The sequence below is a fragment of the Chlorocebus sabaeus genome, chromosome 10, assembly GCF_047675955.1.
Source record: "Chlorocebus sabaeus isolate Y175 chromosome 10, mChlSab1.0.hap1, whole genome shotgun sequence".
Taxonomy (NCBI): domain Eukaryota; kingdom Metazoa; phylum Chordata; class Mammalia; order Primates; family Cercopithecidae; genus Chlorocebus; species Chlorocebus sabaeus.
This window is the reverse complement of record NC_132913.1, coordinates 120551703-120562556: the sequence shown is the minus strand read 5'-3', so window position 1 is coordinate 120562556 and position 10854 is coordinate 120551703. Positions and strand designations below refer to the sequence as shown.

The 10854-nt window shown below is 51.0% G+C and overlaps 1 protein-coding gene across 1 annotated transcript; it reads right to left on the bottom strand.

The window, feature by feature from the left end:
- Positions 1-8180: 8180 nt before the first annotated feature.
- NEU2 (neuraminidase 2) lies at positions 8181-10566 on the bottom strand. Its single transcript, XM_007966683.3, has 2 exons — positions 10363-10566; positions 8181-9122 (listed from the first exon to the last, which is right to left on the bottom strand). The coding sequence occupies exons 1-2, from the start codon at positions 10564-10566 to the stop codon at positions 8181-8183; spliced, it is 1146 nt and encodes a 381-aa protein (XP_007964874.3).
- Positions 10567-10854: the final 288 nt, after the last annotated feature.

Genomic DNA, 10854 nt, shown 5'->3' with positions numbered 1-10854 from the left:
TGGGTGACAGAGCAAGACTCCGTTTCAAAAAAAAAAGAAAGAAAGAAAAAAGAAATGTCTTTTTACATTACAGAATGCAAGGGGGAACAAGACTTACCTTCTCAGAGCCCACTGATGGCATAGTTCATTGCAAGGATGTGTGACAGAGAGTGCTGGCCAAGCCGGGGCCTGGGATAGTCCACAGCTAATTAGTCCATGGGGACAGGGAGACAGGGCAGTGAAGAAGAGACCCACAGCAATGAGTGGGCTACAAACTCACTGGCACCAAGGGAAGGTTCATGGAGACCCATGGACTGTTTTTCCAGGCCCAAAGAACATTTTCTTTGAATTGTTTAGTCCCAGTTAGAAGGGCATGCCTAGCCGCTCATCCTCTCTGCTCCATCAACAGGAGCCGTGGGCAGAGAGAAAAGCCTGTGTGAGAAGGAGCTCTGCCAACCTCACTCCCAACCAAGATCATCAATGACCCTCATCCGGGGTCCCAGTTTCCAAGGCTGAAATCCCATCAGCAGCTACTGGTATATGTGAGATCACCAGAGTATTCAGGGTGGTCTTGCGGAACTGGGAGAAGCTTCCTGCATCTTGAACGAAGTAGTGGACACGTTGAGCTCTACTCTAGGGTTTCTCCACGTCTTCAAACTTTTGCAGGCATCAGAATCATCTAGGGGCTTGTTAAAATACAGACTGCTGGGTCCCCAGCCTCAGGGCTTCAGATTCGGTAGGTCTGTAGAATTTGATAGGACTCAAAAATTTGCATTTTTTGACAGGCACAATAGCATGAGCCTGTTGTCCCAACTACTTGGGAGGCTGAGGTGGGAGGATTGCTTGAGTCCAAGTGTTCAAGGCTAACCTTGGCAACATAGCAAAACAATGTCTGTAAAAATAATAATAAGAAGAAGAAGAAGAATTCGCATTTCTCACAACTTCCCAGTAGTTGAAAGCAGAAACCCATGAAGTGGGCTCCAAGTTCAACACCAGTGAAAAGCAGGAGGCTGAAGTCCCTGGGTTGGGCAGCTGGCTGGACCTGGTCAGGTCCCAGTGTCCCTGACTATGGTTCCTTGAGGGGAACAATCAGGTTGTGTTATCTCTCTTTGCCAATGCCTCTGCTAAATGTCACCTCCTCAGGAGGTTGTCCTCAAGCACCCCGTACAGCAGCCTCACTCACTCCTGACCACATCGCTCCCTGGACATCCTCTTTATCACTCATCGGTACAGACGTCACATTTCCTACTTTGTTGTTTATTGTCCACCCTATCCCATAACATGAATTTCTTCAGGGTAGTGGCTCTGTCCTGTCACCATTGAATCCCAGCTCCCAGAATGCCATCCGGCCCGTTGCTGATACTCAGTCTGCATGTGTTGTATAACGGGAATTTCCCGTCCTGGGGAGGCAAACTGAACTCTTGGTGCTCCTAGCGGGTAATACGGGTGATACAGGAAAGGTGGCCTTGACTATGTCACTGGCCCTGGTCAGTTCCCCAGGACCTCAGTGGATTCGTTTTGCAAAGTCTCAGCAATAGGTGTGGCAACCGACAAGAACACAGCCTGTCGCTCCCAGCACCTCACAGTCATTTCCCATGAGCCATCAGATGCCTGGAACCAACAAAAAGAGGAAATGAATGGAGACGTGGTGGAAATGATGACGCTTGTCCTGGGGGTCCCTAATGGTGACAAGAGCTCAGTTTCTCAGCACTAATAGTGCTCTGACCTCTGGTGTCTGGAGAGCAGGCATCTGGCTCCCAATGTCCCTCTCTTTGGGGATGTCCCCGGTCCTCAGGAAGCCCACTCCTACTGGGGACTCTGAGACTCTAGAGACATCCACAGGGTGCAGGCAGGGCTCCATGGGTGCTTCCATAGGGCCAGTTATTGGAAGGCTGGCCACTACTTGACCATGAGTGGAAGGACCCAGATGGCACTGAGGATTCCTTTTTTTTTTTTTTTTTTTTAATTTTGAAATAGAGTTTCACTGTTGTTGCCCAGGCTGGAGTGCAATGGTGTGATCTCGGCTCACTGCAACCTCCACCTCCCGGGTTCAAGTGATTCTCCTGCCTCAGCCTCCCAGGTAGCTGGGATTACAGGTGCCCCCCACCACGCCTGGCTAATTTTTCGTATTTTTGGTAGAGATGGGGTTTCACCCTGTTGGCCAGGCTGGTTCGAACCCTTGACCTCAGGTGATCCACCCACCTTGGCCTCCCAAAGTCCTGGGATTACAGGAGTGAGCCACCGCGCCTGGCCAGCACTGAGGATTCTTAAGACACCAGGGAGCTCAGCCTTGTGTTCAGTAGACCATGAAGGGCCTGGGTGTTTACCCTCCTGTCTGCAGTAGTAACTCTTGGGAAATGGCCCATGTGCCTGTGGGGCAGCTGGCAGGACTGTAAGGTCGTCATGGTAACACAGCCTTTCCATCCTCTCTAGAGAGCAGGTCTGTCCTTCCCCTGGGGATTTGGACAGATGCAATCCTCTTGGATGTGGAACGTTTGGATTCCCTGGGTGGGATGGAGGATTTAGAAATCTGAGGAAAGGCCGTGACAACAGGGGTGGCCCAGCTTACGGATGCCAGTATTCCCTGTCATTTTCCTTGAGCCATCAGATGTTGGGATTGACCAAAGAGAGGACTTAAAGGAGGATATGACAAATGTGACCTCTTTTCCATCTTCCTTTTCTTTCAGATATTCCCCTAGTCCGTCCAGAAGGATCTGTGGTACTTTGGGCCACCGTGACCCTCAGGAATCCTGGGGTGTATTGGCAGTCCCAGAGCTGGCCACAGAAGCACTCCCTCCTTCACTCACCTCCTCAGCACGCACTTCTCAGGTGTGCATGCAAGAACAGCAAGAATAGCCAGGATGTATTCGTTTTCTGCCGCCACTATAACAAATGGCTACAAATTTGGTGACTTAAAACTACATACATTTTTTCTCTACAGTCCTAAAGGGCAGAAGTCCTGAGTCTGTTTTACTGGACTGAAGTCAAGGTGTCTGCAGGGCTGTGTCCTCGCAGAGGCACTAAGGGAAACTTCCTTGTCTTCTCTGGCTCTGGAGCTGCATTCCCCGGCTGGTGGCCCCTCCTTCCATCTGCAAAGCCCGAAGCCAAGAATCTGGCTTCAGTGGTCACAAGGCCTTCTTCTGTATCAAATCCCTCTCTGCTTCCTTCTTACAAAGACCCTTTGATTACATTTATGTCCCACCTGGAGAATCCAGAATACTCTCACCATCTCAAGAGTAAGTGAATCGCATCTGCAAAATTCCTTTTGCTTTATGAAGTAACATTAAGCGTTTCCAGGGATTAGGATGTGAACATCTTTGTGGGTGGCAGGGGCCATTATTCAGCCAGCCACAAAGGCCTTGTCAGGGCCTCGGTTCTCTTCCCCATTGACAGGTGTGCCAACTGCCATGCCCCTTCCCCAGACTCAAAATCCCTTCCGCAGTGGCTTCCCAGGGCTGGTCTCTCAGGCACCAGAAGTCCAGGTCCCTCCCACTGTCCCAGCTGGGCCACAAAACAAACCTGGAGAGGCACCTGTGACCCGCCCAGTCAGGAAGGCCATAGGGCCACAGAAGAGGAGAGTAAAGATGGAGTTGAAAGGGGATGGCTGCACCAGGGTAGCTGCTCAGACGTGAGGTGGACAGTAGCAGCCCTGCCTCAGACATCTACAAGATCCAGGGCCATGCGGGCTCCCCACACCTGGAGCTCCAGTTCTCCCTGGTCTGTGTTGAGGGGAGTGCGTGGATGAGGCCCGAGCTCCACTAATAACCCCTGCTGTGTCTGCGCCCCGGTTGTGGGGTTGCCACGTGGAACGTTGAACGAGGCTGGTCCACCAACCCCAAAGTTGGACTGGATGATGGACATCCAGTGTACACACATGTGTGTACACACACACACACACACACACACACATCCCTACAACCCAACTCCCAGATGTCCCAGGCAGTGGCGTTGGGCTCAAAGTTGACCAAAGTAGCCCCCAACAAGGTGCCACAGCCTAGACATGGAGCTCTGTGTAACAGATTTGAAGGCCACCTTCCTGGGCTCCAGAGACTGAACGACTTCTTCCGTCATATACACATCGGCAGTCTGAGCCTGAAGCACACATTCTTTGTGGTTGCTTATTTATTTGTTTAGAGGTGGTTTTTAAGGGAAGGTCCCGGGAAGGGAAGACTTTGTGGAACTGTGTGTATCCATCTGTTTATGTGTGTGTCCCTAAGGATACAAATTTATTACAGTAAAAATTCTGTTTTACTAAATGTATCCTGGACTGGATCCTAGAACAGGGGGGAAAAAAGGACATTAGTGGAAAAACTGGTGAAATCAGAATAAGTCTAGAGTTTAGTAAATAACCATGTGCCAATGTCAATCTTTTTGTTTTAACAAATGTACCACAGTTATGTAAGATGTCAACATCAGGCGAAACTGGGTGTGGAGTATACGGAACGTTCTGTGCTATCTTTGCAACTTCTATGGTAAATCCAAAATTATTCTGAAATAAAGGGTTTATGTAAAAATTCAGTTTCAGCTGGGCATGGTGCCTCATACCTGTAATTACAGCACTTTGGGAGGCTGAGGGAGAAGGATGACTTGAGCTCAGGAGTTTGAGGCTAGCCTGGGCAACATAGTCCATCGCTACAATTTTTTTTTTTTTTAATTAGTGAGGAGTGGTGGTACGTGCTTGTAGTCCCAGCTGCTTGGGAGGCTGAGGCGAAATTGTTTGAGCCCAGTAGGGGGAGGCTTCAGTGAGCTGTGATTGTGCCACTGCACTCTAGTCTAGGCAACAGAGCAAGACCTGGTCTCCAAAAAAAATAAATAAGGTCAGGTGTGGTGGCTCATGCCTATAATCCCAGCACTTCGGGAGGTTGAGGCAGGTGGGTCACCTGAGGTCAGGAGTTTGAGACTAACCTGGCCAACATGGTGAAACCCCGTCTCCACTAAAAATACAAAAATTAGCCGGGTGTGGTGGTGCACACCTGTAGTCCCAGCTACTCGGGTGACTGAGGTAGCAGAATTGTTTGAACTGCCTCCAGGAGGCGGAGGTTACAGTGAGACGAGATCGTGTCAGAGTCAGACTCCATCTCAAAAAAAAAAAAAAAATCAGTTTTAAACTCAATATTGAAATTCAGTTGAAACCCATTTCAGTTTTAAAACCCAATATACAATATTGCTTTGGGAGGTAAATTAGCAAATCTGCTCTTTTGTTCAATTTTTATTTTTTATTGAGGTGTAACATATATGCAGTAAGGCACACACACACACCTTTTTTTTTTTTTTTTAGATGGAGTCTCACTCTGTTGCCCAGGCTAGAGTGCAACGGCACAATCTTGGCTCACTGCAACCTCTGCCTGCTGGGTTCTAGCAATTCTCCTGCTTCAGCCTCCTGTCTAGCTGGGATTATAGGCACCTGCCACTAGGCCTGGCCAATTTTTGTATTTTTAGTAGAGACAGGGTTTCACCATGTTGGTCAGGCTGTTCTCAAACTCCTAACCTTGTGATCCACCTGTCTCGGCCTCCCAAAGTGCTGGGATTACAGGTGTGAGCCACCGAGCCCGGCAGCACACAAATCTTATGTGTACAGCACATCAAACGTTTACACACGAAATCATCCACATAACCAGCCCCAGATCAAGCAATAGAATGTCTCTAGCACCCAGCAGCCTCCCTCTTGCTGTGTCCCAGTCAACAGCTCCCCTCCACCAGGAGCAGTCACTGGCTGACTGGTAGACCATAGGTTAGTTTTGCCTGTCCTTGAACTTCATGTAAATAGAATAATAAGGTGTGTACTCATTCGAGTCTGGCATCCTTCACTCGACATGACGTCTGAAAACCAGCCATGCTAGTGTGGAGAACAGTAGTCCACTCTTTCATTGTTGTGTATTGTAATATTCCACTGAATGAATATACCCAAATTTACCTTTTTTTTTTTTTTTTGAGTTGGAATTTCATTCTTGTTGCCCAGGCTAGAGTGCAATGGTGCAATCTCAGCTCACTGCAAACTCCACCTCCCGGGTTCAAGCAATTCTCCTGCCTCAGCCTCCCTAGTGGCCAGCATTACAGGTGCCTGCCACCACGCCCGGCCAATTTTTTGTATTTTTAGTAGAGGCAGGGTTTCACCATGTTGGCCAGGCTGGTCTCGAACTCCTGGCCTCAGGTGATCCATCTGCCTTAGTGAGATTACAGGCGTGAGCCACCGTACCTGGCCCCTAACTTACTTATCTATCTTACTTTCTATTGACATTTGGGTTGTTTCCAGTTTAGTACTGTTGTGAATGAAGCTGCTATAAACAATCTTGTATGTGTCTTCAGCAGCTATGAACATTCATGTCTCTTGGATATGTGCTCCAGGGTAGAACTGCTGGGCCATGGAGTATTTACACATTTTGTTTTGGTAGATTCCACCAAATATGCTTGCCAAAGTGGTTGTGTCAGTTACTTTCTGCCAGAAATGTATGAGAGTTCCAGTGGCTCCACATCCTTGCTGATACTTGCTGTTGTTAATCTTTTAAATGTAGGCATTCTAGTAGATAAGTCTCTCACGGTTTTATTTTGCATTCCCCTGATGACTAATGATGTTGAGCAATTTAGTAGCCTTTAGGATATTCTCCTTTGTGAAGTGCAAGGGGATATATCCACATCCCAGAATCTGTGAATGGGACTTTATTTGGAAAAGGGGTCTTTGCAAATGTAATTAAGTTCACGATCTTGGGAAATAAGATCATCCTGGGCTGGGCGCAGTGGCTCACGCTTGTAATCCCTGCACTTTGGGAGGCCAAGGCCAGTGGATCACCTAAGGCCAGAAGTTTGACACCAGCCTGGCCAGCATGGTGAAACCCTGTCTCTACTAAAAACACAAAAATTAGCTAGGCATGGTGGTGCGTGCCTGTAATCCCAGCTACCTGGGAGGCTGAAGCAGGAAAATCACCTGAACCCAAGAGGCGGAGGTTGCAGTGAGCTGAGATTGTGAGTGGGCCCTAAATCCAGTCAGTGACAAGTGTCCTTATAAACATAGAAGAGAAGACACAGGAGGCGGAAGAGGAGGAGGAGTTGGCCACGTGAGGATTGAGGCAGGGACTGGAGTGATGTGACCACAAGCCAAGGACCAGCAGGCATTGCTAAGAGCCGGCAGAAGCTGGAAGAAGCAGGGAGGGCCCCCCTCACCAGCACCTCAAGAGGGCACGGAGCCTTTCAGACGTGCTGATTTCAGGCTTCTGGCCTCCAGAAAGAACTGTGAGAGAACAAATTTCTGTTGCTTTAAGCCACCAAGATTAAGGTAATTTGTTCCGGCAGCCCTAAGACACCAATACAGTGACTTAAGCTAGCTTAATTCTCCCAGACCCTGCCTTACTCCCTGCAAAGCTATTCCCCATGCTGTCTGCCCCAAAGCATTGGCAAGGATACCTACACAAACACACACACATGAACAGACATGCACACAGACACACACAGACACATGAACACACAGACGAACATGGACACACACCAACACACATGCATATGCAGACACACATGGACACACAGTCACACATGCACACACACAGACACAAACACATGCACATGCAGACACGCCCATATACACATACATGAACACACATGCGTGGAGACACATGGACACACATGAACACACATGAACACGCAGGCACACATGGACACACAAACACACATGAACACATGCACATGCCGGCATATATGGACACACACAAACACACATGAACAGACACGTGAACACACAGGCCCACATGGACACACATGAACACACATGCACACGCAGATAGATACACATGGACACTCACACATCTCTGCTAATTTACAATGTGGTCTCAGTTCTTCCCCAGGAACACAATGAGTGGTTCCCGAGAAGGAAGGGGTTGAACTAGGAAATTTGTCTAGACCTACACAAAGCTGGGGTTGGGGGACAGGCAGGCAAGGTGACAGCTGCGCTGTGGGACCCTCCGCGCCTTCCCTATGGAGGGGCGACGGGCAGCCAGGCACTTTTGGTTTCTGGGCTGAAACAGAACCTTTTGGGAAGACTAGAACCATGCAGGAGGAAAAGAGCAACAGCTGGATCTCTCTCCACACACCGGCACCGAAGGGAGCCCAGAGTGGCCCCCACGTCCAGGGGCCATGGGAAGGAGAGGCAACCGCAGAGCCTCCAAGCCGGGCGTGCAGGTGAAAGCGAGGCCCTTGTGCTGGGCACGGTGGGCTCACTGAGGCAGGTACTCAGCCGGGAAGGCTTGCTTCAGGGTGAACATGAGAAAGACAATCTCCTCGTAATCATTGGCTTCGTACAGACACCCAAACAAGGGGGACCCATCGGGGCCGGTGCCCATGCTCTGGAGATCTGAGTAGGCACAACTGCCCTTGGCCAGCAGTACTGGCTCCGACCAGGCCTCGGGGGCTGGAGGTCGCCGGTTGAGGTAGGCGCCCAGATCGGCCCTCTGCCCAGAGTGTGTGGGGTGAGTGTAGAGCAGCCACTGGGCTGGGGAACCGGGCCCCGAGTCGGGGCTGGGGAAGCTGATGACACTCCCTTGGCAGCCCTGGGGCGGCGGCTCCACCAGCTTCTTCACCAGCTGAGACTCCTGGAAATCAAGCCCGTCATTGGTGCTCTGGGCCTGGATTCTGGCTCGGAGGTGGCTTCTCGCGTTGAGGGTCACCACCCTCTGCTCCCCAGCCTCGACTTCGGCCACCTGGCACTCCAGGGTGTCCTGGGCCACAAAGTGCCCTCGCGCCCACGTGCGCCCATGGTCGTGGCTGAGGAAGCAGAAGGCGGAGGGGCTTGGCCTTTGGATGGGGTGAAGGTTCCGGTAGGCATAGGCGGGCACCACCAGGCTCTGGGCCCTGTCGTGCAGCTGCAAACAATGCCCTGGGCCCACCGCAAAGGTGGACCACTCCCGGTAGGCTGGGCCGATGGCCGCATCAGTGAGGTCTCTGGGGGAGCTCCAGGTCCTCCCGTGGTCAGTGCTGGTTACTTGGCACAGCCGCGTCACATTGGCCCTGGTCTGCAGCTGCTGTTGCTCCGTGACTTGCCCAGGGATGGCAATGAAGAAGAGGAAGAGGGTCCCCGTCTGCGCATCATACAAGGGGCATGGGTTCATGGACCGGTGTCCGTCCAGCCGGGCCTGGGCCACCACCTCCTGAGCTTGCCACTGAGCGAGGAGAGAGAAAGAAGGCAGCCTTGAAACAGCTGGGGATGGTGTCAGGAGCTGCATGCGTGGGAGGGGTAGGCACAGGCGTGTCTCCTGGGTTAGAGTCAAAAGTCATCGAGGAGAACTCTTCACCCAACACTCATATCCTCCTCGCCACATTTCCCCAGAGCTGCGGGGCCCGGGGATCCACCTCACCACTCCAAGGCAGCCACACTTGGCTGAGTGATTCTGTTCCTTCCATTGCCATCAATATGCATTTACAGAACACCCACCTGCCAGACCACAAGATACGAAGATGACTCGTGCATGAGCCATTCCCAACTTCATCCTGGTTCCTCCACTTCCCACCCCAGTCCAGCTCGCCATCCTTGAATAGCAAAGCCCTGGCGGGAGGGGCAGTAGCCTGACCAGTACAAGACAGAATGTGACGGTCACCTCTCACCTTCTACACTCCGTATCCTACTCATGCAGCCAAGGAGGAGTCACACTGAACCTCCAGAATCCCCAAGTCTATGTCACATGTGCTGTCTGTCCCCATTTATTAACAGCTCCCCGCATTGAGCAATTCTAAGCACAGACACAGCGCCAAAAGTCTAACATCCAAGGTCTCATCTAATGCCTAAACCCCTGAGGGACAGGTGTTAATAGCTCCATTATTACAGTGAACAAGAGACTGAGACAGGGCAGAGGAGTTGCCTAGGTCACACCTCTGGTCAGTGGCGGAACCAGGACTTGAACCCAGGTCCATCTGCTTCAAATCCCATGCTTTGAACAGCTGTGTAGTTATGACCACAAAGGAATGATAATAATATTAACCTCTTCAAATACGATCAGCCAGCCTTGGGTGCTGTCATCAGGATTAATTGTTTAATCTATAAGATGGAACTTTAGGACACAAGCCGTCACCCCACCCCAGGTCCCCAACTTAATTTTATTCAAAGGACACAACCACCCATTATGCAACACTGAACTATTCCTCCCTCAGGTTATCAAGGATGCTGGGCAACTCACGCAATCATTCAGGAAAACAGATGGAGGCCAACTGGACTAATTCATGGTGAACCCAGAGGTCCAGGTGACCACTGGGGGCACTTTCTCTGCTCTATCTCTCCTCCAGACCTCAGCCATTGAGGGACAAAGTTGTCCCTGTATTCCTTGAGATCCAGGCCTGGCCCCTGATCACAGCAGCAAAGGGTGTGGCAGAGCCCTGAGGAGCCAGTGCAGACACCTCCTGCCTCACCTGAACCCGGTGGGTGGACGCATCATAACCTCCTCTGCGGAGGACAATCAGCTCTGCGTGCTCGTCCTTCTTGCTTGTCCGCTGTTCTGCAAAGGCCAGCAGGGTCTGCTGCCCAGGCAGGTAGAGCAGGGCAGGGATTCTGTAGGCACGGGCGGCTCCCGACTGGAACACGCTCTCCTTCTGCAGGACAGGGAGGGAGGCCATGGGGCTGGGGGTGGACAGGAAGAGAAGATGTGTCACCTGCAGCCACACCTGAGATGGGCCCAGAGTCATTCCCCAAGACAGGTGGTGCTCACTCCCTGGCCAAGTGGACCAAAGTAGGGGTGGCCTGTCCTCCTCCCGCGTGGGGTTCATTCTCCTTTCCTGCGTCTCAAGACCCTGCTTCTTAATTCTGCTTTTGCCTCTGGTGGATATTGGGAGGGGGTATTGAAAAGCATGTTTTGGATTCGATTTTTATTATAAGTTAACAATGCTCCTTACACCAGATTTTCG